The 23569-nt window shown below is 35.7% G+C and overlaps 1 protein-coding gene across 1 annotated transcript; it reads right to left on the reverse strand.

The window, feature by feature from the left end:
* Window positions 1-1897: 1897 nt before the first annotated feature.
* LOC104211118 (uncharacterized) lies at window positions 1898-9057 on the reverse strand. The gene is made up of 12 exons (XM_009760117.2): window positions 8622-9057; window positions 7405-7533; window positions 6565-6657; window positions 6389-6468; window positions 6127-6240; window positions 5468-5541; window positions 4188-4264; window positions 3661-3744; window positions 3492-3584; window positions 3211-3318; window positions 3026-3097; window positions 1898-2648 (listed from the first exon to the last, which is right to left on the reverse strand). The coding sequence occupies exons 1-12, from the start codon at window positions 8949-8951 to the stop codon at window positions 2214-2216; spliced, it is 1689 nt and encodes a 562-aa protein (XP_009758419.1). The 5' UTR covers window positions 8952-9057; the 3' UTR covers window positions 1898-2213.
* Window positions 9058-23569: the final 14512 nt, after the last annotated feature.

A 23569-nucleotide genomic window follows, 5' to 3' on the forward strand; every position in this document is an offset into this window, starting at 1 on the left:
GTTCAGTTGTTTTTGGTTTGACATTGTATTGATAGCATTACGCTCAATATGTCTCTCCTTATTCCCGACATACTATGGTACTCCAAGAGTTGACGGGAGCAATTCGATTCACTATTGCTACAGAGTAACGGTCGTGTACGGGTCTGATCTATTTACTCGTCAATTCATCAGATGGCTTTGTTTTTGCTTTTCCTTGTTTGGAAATTTATAGATGGATGCATTTGTTATAACGAAATTGCAGTTAAAAAAAAGGAGAATATTGCACTATTCTACTTCAAAAATTGCAGGAAGAACATATGTCAAACCAAGCAATCAATATACTTTGTTATTTATAACACAAGACATTGAGTTGTAGCATAAACAAAAAGACTAGGACAATCATAAAAGTTAGTGGCTATCTTTTTGTCCCACATTTTATGAAGGGACAATTGTCAAAATCCTGATTTGACTCCTGCAAAACTTTCAACAATCATCTGACATGTTGGACGACTCTCCCTCCATCGAGTCAAGTAATTCGTTATCGGTAATTGATCTGCCACTTATCTCATACCATGTTTCTTCTTTCTCTGAATCAGTTCCTAATGACAGTTAATCAAGATTCGCCGTCAAAAAAGGTAAGAGCCTTGACACTTTGGTTAGGTTGGTCTCATTATTTACGCAATTCCCTCATTCATCGATCGATCACGCAAGTACGCATCTAGTCAGCTAATAGCGAATGAAAAAAACATTCATCTTGAATTCTCTTCCTCAAGAAAAATGCCTATTAAGTGATCCCATCTTCTTGATTACTATGGTAGTTTAAGTGGTTACATTAGCATATTATCACTTTTAGCCCCGCCAGAAATTTTTTATATTTGGTAGCCGAAAAAGTATATAAGCTTCTATATAACATACAAAAAATACATTTTTTCGACTATTACGTTGAGAGCGACTATACAGGGTAATTTATACTAGTTTTTTCGTGCATGCTTAAAGTAAAAGTTTGTTCTTTCTTGAAGAATTTACAACCCTGTCTAAATTGGTCTTGTTTTAGATGAATGCTTCAATACTTATAACTTATGGGTTTTATCTTAAGAATTCACAATCTGATTAGAGCTTGAAAATGAAGAAATCCATAAACAACAACAACAACAAAACAAACAAAAAAAAAAAAAAAAAAACTAAGAATCTACTCAAAAAGATCGTCTAAAACTAGGTTTGGCACCATACATCACAAAATATGCCTAACTGCATGATGGTTAACATTTGGACTATCTCTGACTTTCTGAGTTACCACTCAAACCACCAAACTCCAAAGGATGTGATTACTTCGTTAAAATCTCGGGTGAAATTTAAAAATAGCCAGATTTATAAGCGATAATTGAAAAATAGTCACAATTTCAAAAGTAATAAAAATTTAGTCACTTTTCATATAAAGATAAATTTGAACGAAAACACTATTCAAAATCCGAAAATATTCCAGCATAATATACTGCAATTCCAATATAATATACTGATCCAGCATTATATACTGGAAGTTCATGCACACGTGCTCCAATCTCCAGTATATTATGCTAGAACTTTCCGTGAGTTGAAGTTTCAGCATAATATGCTGAAAGTTCATACACATGTGCTCCAATCTCGAGTATATTATGCTGGAACTTTCCGTGTTGCAGCAAAATAGTAGCTATTTTCCAATAAATCTGCAAACACTTGCTATTTTTCAATTACTAGTCCGAAAACTGGCTAACATGTGCTATTTTCACTAAAATCCCTCTACTTTTAAACAGAGGTCTCATGTTGGCTCGAGCCCAAATTAGTCACACCAATAAACTTTTTATGTCGGAGACCATTACTGTTTAGATATCATATTCATGGTTTACCATAAATAAAAAATCATTAATAAAGGCAACTTGCCTAAATCCTTAACAAAAATGGCAAATCAAATCCTATTTGCTTGAAGTATAGGCTGGACAAATATGGTACATAAAAGGGTGGGAAAATCTGTCTTGATTGGTTAAAATGAAAAGAAGTTACACTAATTTGGCCAAAATTGTTGGAAATTGCAACTTTATGCCACAACAGAATATTACCTGTGGAAACTGTTCATGATTGCAGCAACCTTCACTCTGCTTTCTATAATTTAACCTCTAAAACCTAAGACCTTCAACATCCTTTCTACACAATTTAAACCTCAAAAAACAGAACTTTCTTTTACATTACAGCTGATTTGATTACCTATACTTCTTGGCCTTGGCCAACTTTTTCTTCTTCTTTTTCACAGCTTTTGGTACTTTATGTTTTCGTGCTTCCCTTTTCTCTTCTTTAACTTTCTTCTTATTCTCTTTTCTAGCTGTTTTCTTTTCAGCAGCTGTTTGTTTTTCACCATCGGATGAAAAGCCTTCGCTAGAATCACTTTCATCGTCATCATCTGACTCGGTCTCTAATTCACCATCAGATTCTTTGTCGATTTCAGCTGCAGCCTCTGGTCCCCGTTCACCATTTTGTTCGTGCTGCTGATTTTCTGCCGAAGGGTTTGTCCCTGAGAGAGCCTGCTTCAGACCTGTAATAGTCTTGTAGTACATGTCTCCTGTGTCCTCACCACTAATAATGCGTTGAACATCTGCTTCAGCGTCTTTCACATGATCAAGAGTCTTAGGGATAAATGACTGCAATAGAAAACGATAGTGAGCGAATTACCGGGACTAAAACATAGTACGGGAACGGCGATCTTCAAAATTAAAGAAAATCCATTGAGGTACTTTAACAATTTATCAAAACATTCAAGCCAAGTCCATGGACGAGTGTTTTTAGAATATACTGTTACTGATATGAATACAGCTCCCTAAAACGACCCAATTTCTGGACATCTTATTTAGAAGGGGGATAACACAACACTATTTCTTTAAACATCCCAATTTAGGCACTTCGCTAAAAATTGCAAGCACAAATCTGACTAAGCGTAGCATCGGAAAGTTTGCCTTAACTTTCCACGATTGAAACCGAGATTCATAAATAAGGTGTAGTGACTAGTTAGATATCATACCTGAATAAATACAGAGTCAGCGATTTCTTCTTCTGCAGTCATCTCACCTCTAGCCATAATTTTTTCTTGAACCTAGTATATTGTGGGGAAACAGCAATATTAAGGATCTCAAGTCATTTGAATGTAGACGAATTGAATTGTCATTCGACACGCATTTGATAATCCAATGCATGTATAAGCCATACCTTTTCCAAATAGCTATCCACTGAATCATCATCAATAGTAGGATCAACTATAAAATCAAACAACTCCCGAATTGTCATCACGGCCACACCATGTTTTTTAAAAAAGTCCTGCATGCCACCAGCTTAATTAATATTCGCATTTAGCTTGGCCTAGCTATAAGTTAGCTTTAACATGAAATAGCCATATAAACTTTACACCTCTTCCCCCAAACCTTTCCCTATAAATTTTTAAAAATAAGGCGAAATAGTGAAAGAAAAGAGAATGAGGCAAAAGAACTCACAGAAACATGGACACAATCCTCTCGGAGGAAATCAAGTGCATGAGGATGATCAAGATCAACTGATTGTGAAACATCAATAACATACAAGTGACCCTGCAAAGTGCGGAGCAATTACAAGTTAGTGCTTTCAACTACAAGTATAGCTATAAATATAGGGATAAAGGCTTACCTCGTAATATAGGATATTATACTCGCTCAAGTCACCATGCACTAGCTTGCACTTCTGATATAGAGTTCGCATTGCCATAATGATCTGGCAAATACCAAGTAATTAATGTATCAAATTCAGGTAGAATCGTCCACTCCAAAAGCCTCATGTCAAAATGTTCACCTTACATCACTAAGCAGTTGTTTGTAGTGGCAGAAAGTTTCTAAATCAGTGAATCTAGAGTTTTATAATCAGGATAAATGTGCTTACTGACACTTGGGCAGCACTACCTACCAAATATTAAAGTCAATCAAAGACCTCTATTTGATGATGAATGGCCCTGAGCACCTAAAGATCGAATAAGTGAAAGGATATTCTTATTCTGTTACACATTTCATTATTTATCCGTCTTAGGGAGCTCAAATTACTTTTAGACTTAGCCTATATAAATGTCAATTATTATTCTCAATAGATCAAAGAAGTTGCCAGGAGAGTCCCAAGTTTCATATTGACGTTGATGATATAAATATTAAGAGATGAAAACAAACCTCCACATAACATTCACGTAACTTGTCAAGAGATAAAGCAGCATCCTTTAGTCGAGGTGCAGCCCAGCCTCCTTTCCCTATCATACAAAAATTTTACCGTTCGTTGAACCACGGAGAATAATGAATAAACAGAAGCACACACCAAGAAAAAGTTTATTACACTTTGTATTTGTTAATCTTATAAGTGACTCAAGATATCAATATCCTGCAGTTAGGATAAGGTTTAGGGCTTTAATGTTTATGGAAAAGACATGTGAACGACTTGGTTATTTAGTTTGACGACTTTCTAGTGATTATACACTGTATACACAACAGCACAAATAACCAATTGAAGTAATGTTCTCTTGGTAGCATAATCATAAGAACTCAAAAGCATTTTTTTTTTCATTCCTGAGGAAAGTTGGTCACTAGTGATGCAGTTGTTCACTTCCCAAGGAGCAATTTTGTTTGTTCACTTCCCAAGGAGCAATTTTGTTTGATCAACACATATATACAGATAGGCAGCAAATTGCAGTACAGAATTACAGTTGTAAACTTATAATTTCATATTTCATAACAACAACTACTACTCAAACTCAAACAAGTTGGAGTCGGCTATATGAATCCTTACTGACCATGTTACTCCATTTAAATCACCTCGTGCCTATATATTTATATTTAATATTTCACTGAAAACTTTTTTTTAATAAAAGCAAGATAATGATAAAATTTTCATTTAACATAAAAAAAGGGTATCTTTTCTCTCAAACTGCTTTCTGCATTATATTGGGGCACAACAACAGATTTCAAGTTGACCATTTTGGAGACACAGAAGGAATATATATATGGCTCATTCTATGGTTTCAGCAGTTTGAACTTGTTTTTCCTAACTGATGGATTCCAGCCAGGGCCCAGACCTAATACTCTATTTCTTTGAGCTTGTTGGGGCGTCAAATTTGGCTCAAAAGTCGGTTCAACATAATTCCTTCCAGATGGATCATTAGATGCTGAGAGGCAAAAGCCCCTGGGGTTATTTGTAGCAGGTCTCTAAAACAAAGACCGAAGATTAGCAATTCTACAAGAGGCACTTTCTTCCTTTAACAAAGTGACCCTTCTCGAACATGTTGACACTTAGACACTCAGCCTTTTTGGTTAGAATTTTCATTTTTGTGACCCATAAAAAAATACATAGACGAGTTGAAGACATATACAGTAATTATTTCTTTTATCTTCTATATAACTAAGCATATAGAGTACTTATCAAAAGAAAAATATCAAGACGCGCATGTCGTGGACATTACCTATGAATTCCATAACAAGAACATGAAGCCTCAACAGAAGTGGAGCTGGACACCTGATTCCAGCTGCCCTCAGCCTGCAGTTCCAGAACCACTTTAGAATATGAATAACAAAACAAATATAAGTTCCTCAGCTCAAGTGACGTTTTGATATACAACCCAGTTTCCACGCATGAGATAAACTAGAAGGTTAACCACAACTGGAAATGAAAAATTTCTGTATTATATGTAATTGCTTCTTCAAAATAGATCAAAAGGAGCACACAGTTCTCCTGAACAAACAAAAGCACGAATATCGATAAATTAACACATGTTCAGAAACAAGGACAAGCGTAGAGCGAAATTCAAGGAGAAATTGCTCTCCCTTTTTTTTTCTTTTCAACTAAAAGGATGCACTCAGAAATCATATAATGAAACTACTTTAGCAAGCAAAGATAGCTGCTTAACATCTTGGCAATTACACTATAATACTTCTACTTTTATGTGTCTCCTATTTATAGTATGGTTCTCATGGGGGTTTTCGCTTCCACCACGAAGCCAAAAAACAGAAACGACAAAATTAATGGAAAAGGAGGAGATAAAAGGGCAGGAGGAGAAAGAGAGAGTAGCCTGTAAAGGCAAAGACGACAAGATCAAAGATTTGGGATTGAGAATTCACATACCTCATTAGATTTCTCATTTCTTTCTCAGCCCATGTTTTAACCATTTTCCGAGGATTGTGCTTGCAGTATCCATATCTGAAGCGATAGTCACCCTGTACATAGCGATCTCTATCCCTGAAGTTGCATGGAACAAGTGCAGTGGTGAGCCAAGATCAAAAAGCTAAACGATATGTATCATTCTCATACTACAAACCTTTTCACCTTAAATTGCATGTGACTAACAGAAAGTTATAAATAGAAAAGAGAAGGCCACAGGGCATACTTGAATACAAGGACTGAAGTTTTGTATACTTTGATTGCCAGTTCCTGACCATCAGCTTTTGTTGCATGATAAACATTGGCCTGTTAAGAATAAAAAGTTCAAATGCAGCATTATTAGTGAAAGAGAGAAAACAAATAAACATCCCAAGAGAAACAGGTAGCAAAGTTATCGTTTACCTCTTTCCCAGTTGAAATACAGCCATTGATATCATGAAAGACACCGCGGTTCAGCATTTTAAACAAAACCATTCTTGTTCTTGGATCAATTGCCTGGAGAAAAAAGATAGAACTTTCCAAGAATTAATATTGTGAAGCCCATCTATAGGCATATAGCAATTGATTGCATCAGCATGTGATATGGCGAACACAAAAACTACCTGAGAGAACAAGTGCACAAAACAAGTCACACTCAAGTTATTGGCTACGGAAGTCTTATGTGGGGCAAAAATCAAGTTTAGAGTCAACATTTGAAGTTTCCAGAGGAAAAAGGAAGGGCAGTATCCAGAGGATGAGATAATTTTAGATGGTATACAGAAGGGAAGTTATCAATCACTTCAACTGGTATACAGGAGGAACTGGCTGAATTCAGTGATTATTTTCTTAAGGTGCATTCAGCAACTCAACAGTTGAGACAAAAATATTTAGACAGATAACTACAAGACGGGTGATCATAAGATCAATAAAAGATGTTGACAGCAAAATACACAAAATCAATACAGATTCGGTACTTTGTCGAGAATGTCTGGTCCCTCTTAACATGAGGAAAATATAAGCTCACAAAATACTGAAAGCTCTCACAAAGAATGATAGCTCACTTTTGAATGCCAATCAGTAGGCTGAGGAAACAGGACAAATAGCCCAACAGTGAATTTCAGATAAAGTTAACAGTTGTGTAGTTATCACTTCTGAAATTAATGGATCAGCAGAAAAATAGTCGATTCTAATCAATTTTCCTTTCAGAAGTCAGCAAAAAGGAACTTTAACCTTCAGATATTTCAAAAGAGTTGTCAGTCTTACCTGTTCAACAGTGGCACGGTCTGCCTTCTCCGTTGTTTTAGTTTTACCAATAGCCATATCCCGAACACTTCCACGAATTGCCGTAGTCACAGAGTTTGACATACCAACTTTGATCCTCCCTTCCCATTCCTGCAAAATGTCAATTCACTCTAGAAGCTATATAAAAATTACTCAAGCCTGATCATATCTTAATGTGATATTTTTGCTTTCTCAACTGCCCCAACTGCATAATAAAACTTTTTTTTTGATAGTTAAAGATTTTATTTACCAAGGGAAAAGATATGTACAAGTAAAACTAAAAAACCCCTAAAATCGGACATACTCCAACTTTAGTAAACTGCCTAGCATCTAATCTCCACCTCCCTTATTACAAATTATCAAGTTATATCACCTAAGGGTAATAGTTCATCTTGCTCAGTTGTCCAGCAATCTTCTTGTTGCAGCTCACTTGGCAATGCACATCTTGGACTATCAGCTTTCTAATAATCTTAAAATCAATATAATCTATTACCCCAAATGCATAAAAAAAACTTTAATATAATCTTAAAATCAATGAGTCTCATTTTACACGACACGCTCTCCTTAAAGAAACTATACTCCATAAGCTTCCACTTTTACTAGGGGCATCCGACATCTCCTAACAAAAGTCTAAAATTTTGGGAAATTTTGGATTTTTCATCTGTTCTACGACATTAGCTTATCATTTAAGAACATTTGTTGATAAAATGGCGATTCTGGTTGCATGTGTTTAAAGTCTTCTTTTTGTATCTTAACCTGCTTATTTATTCAAACTTATGGGACAAAGGGATCCAAATTTTTGCCTCATTGAACAAAACTAACAGATAGATATACATGCTTTCTTTGTTTGACTATGTTTTAGTTATGATGCTCTGATATGATTAAGCTTAACTCACCAACAATCTTACATTTGAATTCAAAGAAAACAGAAAAAATATTCGCTTTATTATCGTTTAACTAAGCTTCAAAATTACCTCTAAAGGTGAATCTCTGATCACTTAAGCTTAACACACCAACAATATACCATAAAAATTTCAGATGAAACAAAAGTGTAAACTAAAAAAATCAAACTTTTTTTGTCTAACTCAAATACAGTATTAGTACATTAGAATTCAAAACAAAAATAAAAAAGACTCAAACTTTAAAAACAAACAAATAGTAAAAAAGATCAAAACTTTCTTATTTAAACAAAAGATTACCTCTAATGGTGAAGCTCTAATATGATTAGAAAATTTCTGGGTACGATTAGAAAGAGGTTGTAAAGCAGAAGAATTGGGCCGAGAATGAAGTCCTCCATGAGCATTTGGGCGTCTAGTTTGGAGACTAAAAGCACCATTTATGGATTCAGAATCATCTTTTGTGTCCAAATAATCTAAAGCTTCACCAATTTCTGAGTCTGAAGACCATGATAATTCTCCCTCTTCGTCTTCTTCTTCTTCTTCCTCTTCTAATTCTTCATCTACTACTGCTGCTTCTTTTTCGTTTTCAGCATTTTGGGGTTTCTCTAATTTGTCAGCAGGTTCGGCCATTCTTGTTTTCTTGAAGATTTTCGGGCGGCTGTGAGAAGGGTGCTTTCAGTTGGTGGCGCTGCAATAGAGGCAACGAGAGGGGTTTACCTTGAAGGTCTAGACTAAAAAAAATTCTCTCTCACGGTTTAACCGGGTCGAATTGGCTTGTTTTGGATTATATCATTTTTGGGCCGGGCATATTTTGAAGGTTAAATAGCACTGGCTAGCCAGTTTTCGGACCGGTCATTCAAAAATAACCAATATTTGCAAAGTCATTGAAAAATAGCTATTATTTTGCTGCAATAGGGACCGGTCCAGCATAATATACTGGAGATCGGTGCACCTGTATATGAACTTCCAGCATATTATGCTGGAACTCCAACACGCGGAAAGTTCCAGCATAATATATTGGAGATTGGAGCAGTTGTGTATAAACTTCCAGCATATTATACTGGACCGGTATATTATACTGGAACTCCATGATAATATGCTGGAGTTCCAGTATACTTACGTTGGAACTCCAGTAGATTATGCTATAGTATTTTCCTGCTTTTGAACAGTGTTTTCGTTCAGATTTATTTTTACATAAAAAGTGGCTAAATTTTGATTACTTTTGAAACTGTGGTTATTTTTGAATGACCATTTGTAAATTTAGCTATTTTTTAATTTCTCCCATTTTGAAGAATTAACTCATTTTGGCTATTTGTGTAAAGATTCCTAACTTTTGGAAAAGGGATTTTGAAAAAAATAATAATAATTTTGTGCAAAAGAAAAAGATGTGTGGAATGTACTGGTAGTGCAGTACCCTTTTTTTTAGATTTGTCAATGCATTGTTTGTAGAAGAAGAATTTGTCTTTGATAGAATAACATTCGAACCTTAAAAAAGATAATTGCAGAAAGTTCTTTAAAGTTATTATAACAAACATATTTGAATTTTCTATAAATAGGCACTAACTTTTTGTGTTAGTTGTGGTAGAATTAGGGGAAAATTAATTCATTCCCATTTGTTTTTTACCAAGGTTAAAATGTTTGAATCTTAATACATATCAAATTTTCAAATATTATTCTTAAATATGAACACCAAAGAATTAACACTATTTATCTTTATTCAAAATAAATAAATAAAATAAATAAATATTGAATTTTAAAATATTGATAATTTAATATCGCATTCACAATATTCTAGAAAACATTATGTTACTACATGACTTTTTTAAAATCCTTTTTTTTTATGAACAGATGAATCCAATTTTAAAAGCTAACAGTCTGGGTGATCAGGATCGGTAGTTGTGAGGTAGTGGCTTGCAATGGTCATGGTTACTAGAGAAGGTTAGCCGTCAGTGACGTACACAGAACTCTTCCCGAGCGGTATCATATTTAAATAATGAACATATAAACAAATCATTGAAATATTGTACAAATAAAAAGTAATTTAAATACATTGATGTAATTATCATTTTAATGTTCAAAAAAGAAAGACAAAAAATTGAAAAAATATTTCAGAGAAAAGGCTAAAAAAAGCTCCTTTTTTATCACAAATAAGTAAAGACGAACGTAACTTAGCAACATATGTTTCTTTTCAGGTTGGGGTAGTATATTGCAGAGGGGTGACAACTCCAGTCATTTTTAAATTGATTTGCTAAAATAATAAATAATTGAACTATACAGAATGAAGGATCGAACATGCGACCTTGTTGGATTAAGGTCACAGTCTTGACCAATGCGCTTGAGACTGCCTATTTGTCAGTGGTGTCACTCAATATTATTTGACCGTTCAAATGTTCAGAGATCATTTTGACACATATATATTTAGTTAATTTTTTCGACGAAGCGGTGTCACATGACACCGCTTCACCCAATTTAAATCTGCCCCTGCTAGCCGTGGTGATTGTGCATTGGTAGATAAGGGTGGTTGAGTGTTGTGTGAGGTGACGACTATTGACCAACGATGTTGGCGGTTGATGGTGGTAGACTAGTGTTGTGCATGGATCGGATCGGATTTAACACATTTCGGGTCGGATTTCAGATTCTAGAAAATGCAATCCGCATCTGATCCGAATATCGAATTTTCGGATTTCAGATCGGTTTATTATGCCTCAAAGTTGCAAACTCATATGTATATTTTCTTTGTAAAAGAGACAATACAATAAGAAAAAATCATGTTTCTGCAATTATAAGAGTATTATGGTGTCAATATAGCTAAATCCAACAATTGTAAAGGTAATAACTTGGAGGAAAATGTAAAGGAAGTACTAACTATCCGAAATTAAAGTTTAGTATTTATACATGCCCTGATAATTTCGGATTTCAGATAGAATCGGATCGTATTAAAATTATACCAATCCGAATGCGATCCAAAATCCAAAATTTTAATAAACACAATCCGAAATCCAATCCAATCCGAAATCCAATCCAATCCGAAATCTAAAAGTGAATGGATCTGTTCGGATTTCGGATATCCGATCCAAATTAACGGCCCTAATGGTAGTTGTGTTGTGGAGATGACTAGTGATGGTAAACGTGTGGTGATGACTAGGTGACATGACCAGTAAATGCCTCTATACGCCTTTGGAGTAATGTTACTACTACAATTAAATTTTACTGAGCAAACATTTACATTTTCAAGTTAGACATTACCAATAATTTTCACTTGAAATTCTCCTCGTATTTTAAAATTTCTTTGCCTCTTAATTACTTTTGTCCTACATAGTTTACCTTTAATGCATGAATGCAATGCTTGATGATAAAATCAGAATACTTCTCCTATCGTGTTTCACTAGAGAAGAATTTTCCTGTCAACTACAAAAGTTGTCCTTTTGATTGGTTTAGTTATTTTCTTTGGACGAAGTAGTTAGCTTCAACCATTATGTCATTCTATTTAGCTGATTTAAATTTAAGCCCCAATTGAATGACACAAAAGAGTTATGTCATATCCTCGGAATTTTAATACCCCATGTTTTTTTTTTTATTTACACGAAATGGCCCTTCGACCCAAACATATTATATCTAATAGCCCAAAATTCTATTTTGTATAGTAACAGTTTATTTTGTATGTTTTTTGTATAGTAACAATCTATTTTGTATAGTAACAGTCTGTTTAGTATATATTTTATATAGTAAAAGTCTATTTTGTATATATTTTGTATAATGACAGTCTAGTGTATATAAATTGTATAGTGGCAGTCTATTTAGTATATTTTGTATAGTGACAGTCTATTTAGTATATTTTTATATAGTGACAGTCTATTTTGTATAGTGACAGTCTATTTTGTATATATTTTGTATAGTAACAGACTATTGTATATAAATTGTATAGTAACAGTCTATTTTAGTATATTTTTTGTATAGTAACAGTCTATTTAGTATATAGATTGCATAAAATTTGTATTAGCATGAATAGGACACTCCTCTAACCATATTACCCACGTCTTCTGGAAAAAAAAAGGTCGGAGCAACAACAATAACGAAAAGGAAAGGAAAGGGAAGAAACAACCCAACTCTTGTAATATTGAAACGTTGTGTTTGGCAAGAGCAAAACCAACTTCTTCAAAGAAAATGAAGATGGAAAAGGGAAGTTTCATAGTATTCGAAAATGGAAAAATCTCAGCTCTTTCCTAAGGTATTCACAAATCAATGGCTGGTTTTAAACCTTTTATGCTCTTTCCTATAATTAATTACTCAATAGGCCATGAATTAACACCAGAGAGGGAAAAAATTGAAGAAGCTAAAATCGGAGATTAAAAAGAGACGAGAAGGTAAATTAACCTAATTAACATCAGAACGTTTCTTTGCTTGTTGATAGGGAAGTTTCGAAATTGGAAACTATAATTGATGGGTTGAAACTAAGGCTGCTTGGTGGGCCGGGCCTGAACCGGACCGGACCGGGCCCGTAGTCCTAACGGGCCTGGTGGGCCGGGCCTGGTGGTCCTGAGAAGCCCGTGACGGGCCGGTCCTGTACTATTAGCCCACGAGCCCGGGACCGTCAAACGGGCCTGGGCCGGTCCTGGCGGGCCTAACGGGCCCAATGACTATTTTAAAAAAAAATTAAAATTCTCCAACGGCCATATTTAAAATCTAGCCGTTTGGGCTGAAAATATGACCGTTTTTAAGTTTAAAAAATGGCCATTTGGCCCCCAAACTTTATATAATTACACTTTTCCCCATTTCTCAACTATAAATACCCCCTCATTCTTTCATTTTTATTCACCAATTCATCAATATCTCTCAATCTCTCTCAATCTCTCTACTACAATTACTTAATTTATTGTTGAAATTTCGTGAAAAATTGTGAAGTTGTTGAATTGAAGTTTTCAAGTGTTCAACGATTTTCAATTTTCAAGAAGTTGTTCGGCAATCCGGTAAACTCGTTTCAACTCTTACGTTTTAAGAATATATTTTTGTGTGGTTTAGTTTGCATAATTATAATTAATATGGCATTTACTTTGAAAAAAATGTTTGGTAAAGGAAAAGATAAAACCGGTGAAAGTAGTGGCCAACCAACTACCCTTCCCCCGGCTCCCCGACCTAGAAAAGATAAGCAAGTTGAAAGTAGTCGCCAACCTAGACGTCCTCCTCCTTCCGTAATTCTTGATAGTGATCACCCTTGTTTTCAATTTACCGATAGTGAATTTTACCATAATGTTGCACCAGGTGAAAGATTAGATGATGAAATTATGAATGCTCTTTATCCTAATGAAACCATCTTAGAAAATAATGAGGAAAATGAGGATGATGATGAAACCCAAGCACCGGATTTAGATGATACACCTACTAGTCCTCTTAATAACCCAACTGATGCACCGGTCGACCCACCTGTAGAAACTCCTACTTTTAATAGAGAACCTGCTAAACGCCTAGAAACATCATTAGTTTGGAATTTTTTTACTCAAGTAAGAGAACAAAATAAGGCTAAGTGTAAAACTTGTGGGAAATTAATGTCGCATAAATATACTGGAGACCGTAGCGGCACGGGTAGTTTGACTAGGCACATAAAAACACACCCTAGAGATAAGGCTAGATTTTTTCAAATGAAAGCGCAGCTAGAGGGGACAAGTGTAGATTCTGCGGTTAACCCTAGTACAGGTTCAAATCTAGTTCAACCAGGAATTAACACTGTCACCGGAGGTATTTTATATTACGATCCAAATAGAGATCGTGAAGAATTAGCAAAGATGATTACTGTTATGTGCTTACCTTATACTTTTGCTTCTAATCCTAATTGGGTTCATTATATTAGAAGAGTTTTTAATCCTACTTATAAAGGTTGGCCTCGCGCAACAGTTAAGAGTGATATTTATAAATTCAAACATGAATATGAACAATATTTGCGGTATTTATTTACTCATATACCTAATCGGATTTCTATTACTACTGATATTGGTAGAAGTGGTAATGATTGTGATTATCTAACTGTTACAAGTCATTGGATAGATGAGGAATGGATAATGCAAAAACGCATAATTGCATATAGAATAATTAATTCGCGTCACACAGGTAAGTTTATAGCTAACACTGTTGCAGATATTTGTAGATATTTTTGCTTTAGCGATAAAATAATGGCAATTTCTATGGATAATGCTTCTAGTAACACTAGTGCTATAGGCATGCTTACAACAACACTAAATCCTGCATTTACTAATATTTTCCATGTTAGATGTATTTGTCATATTTATCATTTAATTGTCGGTGATGGTATGCGAATTTTAAACATAGAAATTGAAAAGGTTAGAATGGCTCTTAATTGGCTTTTTTATTCAAACCGTAGAAGTAGACTTAGAGAGTATTTTAAAAAATGTGATGAATATGGCCTTAGAGAAAGAAAGGTTCCTAAACCTTGCCCGACTAGATGGAATTGTATGTACGAAAGTTTAGTAGTTGCATATGAATATAGAAACCCAATTAATGCAACGTTTAATTCTCGGGTAGGTGGTGAGGATGATGATGAAATGCTTACTACTCAAGATTGGACGAATGTTAAAATTCTTTTAGATTTTTTAGAACATTTTCAAATTGCTACAAATGCATTTTCTGGGCAATATTATCCTACTATTTCAAACTGTTTAGTTTATATTGCAGCACTATCTGATTTGTTTGTTGAATTTGGTGAGGGTGGGGACATTTATGAACTTGCTATAAATGAAATGAAACAAAAGCTTCAACTGTTGCATCAGAGAGCGCTTTCAGTCAAGCAAGACTGCAAATAGGTGATCATAGAGCGTCTATGAGGGATAGCTTGGAAAAATCAGTACTGTTTAGAGATTGGATCCGCTCGGAAAGAAGAAACTTTGGAATTGCAGAAGCACAACCGGCGATAGATGAAGCTTATGAAGAAATGATAGCGGAACTTGCGGAGGATTCGGCTTCGCCCGGAAGTGGTGATGAACAAGCTTCTTTTCCACCACCACCAACGCAACCTCCTCCGAACCTTGAAGGATTTATGAGATTTGTTAGAGATAATACATAGACTAATATGTAACTTGTATTTTGGCACATCTTCCTTAGTTTTTTTCCTTCTAATGGTGGTATTAGTACCTTGTTGTGCTCATTCCATTGGGGGAAGGATGACTAAGAAAGATATGCCATTTTTGGTAATAAAATTTATTGCTTCTACCCTTGAATATCTTTTCGCATTATTTCTATATATATACTACAAGAAAATATATAAGAGAATATATATACATAAGATACAATATATATACTACAAGAAAATATATAAGAGAATATATATACATAAGATACAATATATATACTACAAGAAAATATATAAGAGAATATATATACATAAGATACAATATATATACTACAAGACAATATATTATGCGAATATATATACATAAGATACAATATATATACTACAAGAAAATATATAAGAGAATATATATACATAAGATACAATATATATACTACAAGACAATATATTATGCGAATATATATACATAAGATACAATATATATACTACAAGAAAATATATAAGAGAATATATATACATAAGATACAATATATATACTACAAGACAATATATTATGCGAATATATATACATAAGATACAATATATATACTACAAGAAAATATATAAGAGAATATATATACATAAGATACAATATATATACTACAAGACAATATATTATGCGAATATATATACATAAGATACAATATATATACTACAAGAAAATATATAAGAGAATATATATACATAAGATACAATATATATACTACAAGACAATATATTATGCGAATATATATACATAAGATACAATATATATACTACAAGAAAATATATAAGAGAATATATATACATAAGATACAATATATATACTACAAGACAATATATTATGCGAATATATATACATAAGATACAATATATATACTACAAGAAAATATATAAGAGAATATATATACATAAGATACAATATATATACTACAAGACAATATATTATGCATGACAATTTAGTGTTTTACTATTGTTTTGTTATTTTTCTTTTTCGTCAAGCACTTTAATAATTAGATCTACATATATACTACATATATATTTTTAATATAGCCATAATACTACAAGAAATTGCCTTAAAAAAAAACCGCTAGGCCCGCGAAGCCCACGAGCCCGGCCCGTTAAGCCCAGGACCATGTGGGCTTAGGCCCGTCACGGGCCGGTTCTACCCATTGAGCCCACGAAGCTCGGGACCGTCAGGCCCGGGACCGCCAAAGCCCAGGCCCACGAAGCCTGGTCCGTTTGGCCCACGAAGGCCCGGGCCCGACCCAGAATACAGCACTAGTTGAAACAGTCGATGGCGGTGATTGAAGCGGCGGAGCATCTACGAGGATCGGCGGTGAGATTTGTCTTTGCAGCCATGGCGTGGTCGCCTCTCTTTCCGCATCTATATTTGCAGATTTGAGCCTCTTAGTTAAATACTTTTGGTCTAGCCACGAACTACTTTTGGACTATAAAATGTATATTGCAATTTTTGGGCTACCCGATAATATATGTTTGGGTCAATGGGCTATAAATGAATTCTGTTCAACAATAAAAACGTTCAATGGGGTTTATTCACATATTAGGTGGTGCTGGCCCATGCCAGCATGGGCCTAATATGATAAAAGCTGATTTTTTTTTTTTTTTTTAACTCTATTTTGATATGAAATGGCAGAAAAAAGGATCAGATGCATGTAAAAATTTATCAAATATAGACAATATCGCTGGATATAAGTAGATATAATTTGAAACAATTATCCACTCACGAATATAGTATGATCCCCAAATGATACACTTTTTACATCTATGAGAGCGCAACGACAGTACACAAATGACAGTTTTCTTCAATCATAATCAGCCACAATATTCCCTTGCTCAAAGTTTAAGCTTGATGATCTTGACATTTTTGCAGGTGAATTATATGTTACCTTCATTGTTCTTGGGAAGCTCCCGCTCCTCATCATTCTTTCTCTTTCATGCTCTTTCCATTTGTATCTTATTATCCTTATTTTATTCTTGACATCCTCCTTCTAGATAAATAGAGAAGAATCACTGGAGTAAGACAATCATCAACAAAAATTTACATGGATAATGATATTGTACAAAAGTCACCCAGATTCAAAAAAAAAAAAAAAGATTATAAACTAAAGCAATATTTGAAAGAACCAATATTTAAATGACAGTACATGATCCACACATGGATCAGTGAATAAAGAATTCAAATGCTTTTTGAGTTTCTGGCAAATTTAAATGCAAGCTTATTATGATATCATATCTATGGAACAAATACATATCTATGTGCTTGTATTTAGTGCGCGAGAAGTTCCTATTCTTCCCATGTTATTATAATATTGAGCACTCCTTTTTTAAGAATAATATTTCTTTGACTATGAAGAATTTTCGCAATACAATTTATGGGGAAAAGGATTAATCCTTACATTGGCATAGTGCCACTAATACTTCCGTCACAATAACCAGAGATAGATTACAACCTGATTTCAACTAATAAGATGGAGTAGTTGGTAAGACAGTCCTGTTAAATTTGATACAGAATTTCTTATTGGAGTGTTCCTTGCTCAAGAACAACCTCATATTTCCAAGTTAAAAGGCCACCAAGTGCACTTGATACAAACTGGGATTCATGGTATAAACTTACGAGGAGCAACATAAACAATAAGGTAAAATGAGAGTCTAAACCGTCAGGACTGAATCCTTCTAACTCAGCCAAGCTACTTGATTCACCAAAACCCAAGAACATTGCCACAAAATACCTGTAGAAACTCATTAACTCATAAGCATCCAAAGAACTAATCTTATCCCTTATCATGTCGCTCCGGCCTACTACCAAGCTGTCCTATTCATCCAAGTTACTCTAAATTTCCTTCAAATTGATATTTTCCATTGTCATAATACCACAATCCTCAACCCAAACTCACCACGTGAGACCCAAGCATAAAACTACACCGTCTAAGGCTCATAAACCACCGAATACTCTCTTAAATATTCCCAAAAGCACCATATTCAAAATGCCTACCCTGATGAGACTTCCTGCAAATCCAAAGGCATTACCTTCACCTTCCTGATACTAATATGCAAAATCCTATTATTGATATAAAAGTGCCACAAGTCTTGACACCCCCCCCCCCGCCAATGTAAGCCTCCGTTCTAGCCAAATACACATCTTGAAAATCTCCAGTTATTACATGTAAATCTTGAATCCTTTAGAAACATTCTCGAGAGTCATCCACTCTACTCACCTCAATTAGACTAATCAAACGGACCGGACAACATGTGCTCCATTAGCACTCCTACACAGCAGAAAGTGACCCCACCTTAATGTAATAAAGCAACTTCCTGTTCTATGCACAGTACCTTCTTTACCAATACAACTCAAGTCGTCCCGTGATTCTCATACATCCATAAAGCAGAACATAACCTTTATTGAAATTTCCTTTACTCAAGTCATCCTCGATCTCAACTTCTGCAAGCCACAACTGACTCACTAGCATACCTCAACTAGAACCAATACAACACATAACTGTGCCATCAGCTAATCAATAGCGGACTTCCCCACTTGGCTCAAAGTCATAGTTCAAGACACACAATAACTCATAATGCCTATACTCTATCACTGCCATAATACCATAGTGAGATTAAACTCAATCCTTCATAAGCTCGTACAACACAGACCATCTAGTACCTCAAATCTTCTGCAAGTCTCGCATTCACCCTCGTAGCAATCAAGTCCACTCTCATACACGATCCAAACTCAAATCGCATCGCACGTATTTTTACTAGTAAAAAAGGACTCCCAACCAATTACATAAGGATCACACAAATCTCAGAATACTCCGCAGGAGATAACCCACCTGCTTCGCCTCAAACTAACATCTCTTTATACCCTTCCACCATCATAAACATTACACGGTCACTTAATCTTCCTGAGTCTGAACTCATATTACAACGAGAAATCTACTACACTTCCCAACTAGGCAACATGAAAAGGTCCTTCAACACGCCCACAACTCGGCCTATACATCAAATCTCGATGGAAATCAAACACCGAATAGTTCTTACTACCCCCAAACAGACCCTTCCTGTCTTGTTCAAATCATATGCACACATCTTGCGGTCACACCATACTCATCATATAGCTATCCAGTCATCACTCCCACTAATAGGGACACTATTTGACATACAAATCCAAAAGCGCGTGCTCACACAATCAATGGCTCAGTGCTCAAGCTACAGAAAAAACCCGGCCTCAAGTCCTCCAGACTGGCCCAACATCAACACACAAATATCACACCTTGCCCCTCGATCAGGGAATCACAAGCCGTCGACGCACAGCCGATACCGAGTGCTCATGCGTGCATACGAACACATGGAAGGAATTCAAAGAGTTATTTTTCAAGCTGAAACAAGGACGCACGATAAAAATTCAAGAATGTGAAGTTTTTCATAAAGGTTCTGCAGCCTCCCGAGGGTAGGTACAGACATCTCCGTATCGATTCATGAGACTCTACTAAACCTGCTCATGACTCGTGAGACCTGTGTAACCTAGGCTCTAATACCAACTTATTATGACCCAAAACCCAACCCGTCGTGATGGCGCCTATTATGGAACTAGGCCAGCCTCAAACCAACGCAATCCAATACCATAGTGTAAATATTAAAATCATTTGCGGAAAACTTTCATCATTTTTAAAACATATCATTAAATACATAAGAGAAAGACTTATATTACAATACATTCGTCCCAAAACCACGATGTCACTGATATCATGAGCATCTAAGGTAAATACATAATCTATCAAAGTGTCTAAGAACCAACAGGAAAGTACAACTGGAAATGAGAAGGAGAGCCAAGGCCTGCGAATGCCGTGCAGGTACGTCAATAATCTTCTAAGTCAGAAGCCTCGATCAAACATCCGCCATTGTATCCAAAGTGCTTGAATCTATACACGAGGTACAGGGGGTAACGTGAGTATACCAACTCAGTAAGTAACAAGTCCAAACTATGGACTGAGAGGTAGTGACGAACTCAACCTCTTCATAGGATAAACAGGAATATCGTACAGAAATGTAGGCATGCTTTCAGTTAATTAAACAACTCATAACAGGGAAATAGAGCATGTATGAACATGATAAAGGAGTTTAAGCTCCGCTACATCTACATGCCAATGCACATACTAAATGAAATGCACTATGCCAAGTACCTCATGTGCCCAATAACTCGATGCTCGTCCACTCAGTACTATATATGGCTTGTACGGCCTAGGGAATATCCATCCCGTATATATATACGTCTCTGACAGCAGTCACTCAGTACTGAGGAAGGACAATCCAGCCTACGGAAAAGATCTATCTCCTGGTAATAATAATGACAACTCACAACCACTCGGTACCGCATATGGCTCACAAGGCCCAGGGAAGATCCATCCCGGAATATATATATACATCATAGACAATCAGTCTCCGATACCGAGGAACAAGCCAATCTAGCCTCATAGAGAAGATCCATCTCCATACCAATACTTCGGACAAGATCCATGTCCAGGGAAGATCCATCCCTCAATATCATCAACTACTGCGCTCACTGGGGGTGTAAAGACTCCGTAGGGGCTTCTCTGAGCCCAAGTGCTATATCAATGCCAGCGAACGAATGATCAATATCATTGCTGCGACGTGCAGCCCGATCCCATACTATCAATCAATATTTGGCTCTCGGCCTCACTCAGTCAAAACTCTCCAGTCTCACACACATAGGCTAAGATGTCATAATACAAGCTCTAACAATGATATGATATGTCAAATAGCAATAATCGAGACTGGGGCATAATACATTATGCATGAACATGACTGAGTATAGAATATACATGAATCTAATGACATGACAGCAAGAAACGACCTCTCGGGTCTTAACAATATTGGCATGAAGCCTTAATATGATATTTAGCATGATTTGCAGCTTATCAACTTAATCACATGATTACAACACAGATATCAACATAAAAGAGTATCTAAGCGGTGCCATGGAATGATCTAGGCCGCATTTCTCATGGTGCACGCTCACACACCCGTCACTTGGCATTGCGTCACCTCAACATTAATCATAGAACACATAGTTTGGGGTTTCGAACCCTCAGAACCAAGTTTAGAAGCGTTACTTACCTCAAGTCAAGCCAAACTCTAGCTCGCGACGCCTTTCCATCTCGATTCAGCCTCCAAACGCCTCTAATCTAACCAAAATCAGTATATAACCATCAAAATATGCTAAGGGAACAAAGCCCACTCGAAAATAATCAAATTACATCAAAATCTCGAAATTGGTCAAAACCCGACCCCTGGGCCCACGCCTCGGATTCTGATAAATATTACAAAACTAGAATCCTCAGACTCTCACGAGTTCATACATACCAAGAATTCCAAAATCCGACCACAAATAATCCCTCAAATCCCTAATTTTTATTCTCCAATTTTTCAAGCCCTAGCCCCCAATTTGCAACTGATTTTCCTATAGATTTCATGCTTACAACCTTAAAAATCATCATAAAAGCGAGTTTAGGGACCAAGGACCTTACCTCAATGAATCCCTCTAAAACTCTCCCTTGAAATTGCTCCCAAAAGCTTCACCTCGAATGAAATATTGAGAAAAATGGCCAAAAATTGCGAAGGGTGGAATTTATAGTTTCTGAGCCAGCAAAACCGCACCTACGGTTGAAAGGTCGCACCTACGGACTTTACTTAAAACTCCAGGCCCGCTTCTGTGCAAAGAAATCCGCACCTATGCAACCACATGTGCGACCAGGACCTCGCTTCTGTAGTCCCAGCCTACCCCTCTCCTGCGGCTCCAAAATCTGCTTCCACGAGTCCGCACCTGCGGTCCCCTAGCCGCAGGTGCGGTTATGACAGCAACAGAAAACTTCAGCTGCCAAACCCAACTCAAAATCACCCGTTAACCACCCGAAATCACCCCGAGGCCCCCCGGGACCTTAACCAAAAGCACGCACAAGTCATATGCCACTATCCAAACTTATGCCAATCTTCAAAACACCTCAAACAACATCGAATTAACCAAATAACATCGGATTCAAGCCTAAAGTTCCAAGAATCTTCCAAATTTCGCTTTTGATCAAAAGGTCTATCAAACCTCGTTCGAATGACCTGAAATTTTGCACACACATTACATTTGACACAACGAACCTATTGCAACTTCCGAAATTCCATTCCGACCTCTATATCAAAATCTCCCCTATCAATCGAAAAATACCAAAATTTTAATTTCGCTAATTCAAGCCTAAATCTACTTCGGACCTTCAAAACGCATTCCGATCACGCTTCTAAGTCCCAAATCACCTAACGGATCTAACCAAATCATAAAAATTTAAATCCTAGATCATATACTAACAAGTCAAAACTTGGTCAAACCTTTCACATTTAAGCTTCAAACTGAAAACTATTCTTCCAAATCCATTCTGATTACCCTGAAAACTAAAACCGACGATTTACATAAGTCATAATACATCACACGGGGCTAGTCATGTCTGAGAACTGGCGAGCGAAGTGCAAAAGCTCAAAACAATCGGTCGGGTCGTTACATGTTGACTCATCCAGGTTTGCTAAAAATTCGATCCTTTTGATGCCATGTTTAGCTATTGGATTTTAAATCAAATTATATTTCAAAAATATGTTATTTTCATTCAGTACTTTGGATTAAGATTGACTAGAATATTCATGTGATTAGAGCTGAATAAAGAAGAGAGACTTTGCCTCCTCTAATTCTTTTTTTTTTCGAACGAATAGATAATCTATCTCAAATTATAGTCAACATAATCTCGCTCTTATTAGGAATTTGAGATATAGTAGTTCTTGCACAAATTGCATAAGATGGATGAATCTTATATGTACTAGCTTTTAATTAAAAGAAATTAGAGTTAAACATTTGAATGACTTTGAAGAAAAGACAATAAGTATATTATAGAAATTCTATTCAAAGCATTCATGCGGTCGTGGATTCCTAAGTACTAAAACGTTGTATATCACAAACGTGCTTACAAACTATTGTATTTCAAATGTGCATATATTACCAATGCCGAAGGATCTAATAGAAGAAAGCAACATATCAATGTTACGAACATCTCTATTAGATATTGTTCCATTGTATAAT

The sequence above is a fragment of the Nicotiana sylvestris genome, chromosome 8, assembly GCF_000393655.2.
Source record: "Nicotiana sylvestris chromosome 8, ASM39365v2, whole genome shotgun sequence".
NCBI classification, from domain to species: domain Eukaryota; kingdom Viridiplantae; phylum Streptophyta; class Magnoliopsida; order Solanales; family Solanaceae; genus Nicotiana; species Nicotiana sylvestris.

Coding starts and splice junctions, on each gene's coding strand:
- LOC104211118 (XM_009760117.2), bottom strand. CDS start 8,951: ATGGCCGAACCTGCTGACAAATTAGAGAAACCCCAAAATGCTGAAAAC. Junction 3,745..4,187: donor TACGTGAATGTTATGTGGAG/GTTTGTTTTCAT, acceptor GGTATTTGCCAG/ATCATTATGGCAATGCGAAC. Junction 3,585..3,660: donor ATAATATCCTATATTACGAG/GTAAGCCTTTAT, acceptor CGCACTTTGCAG/GGTCACTTGTATGTTATTGA.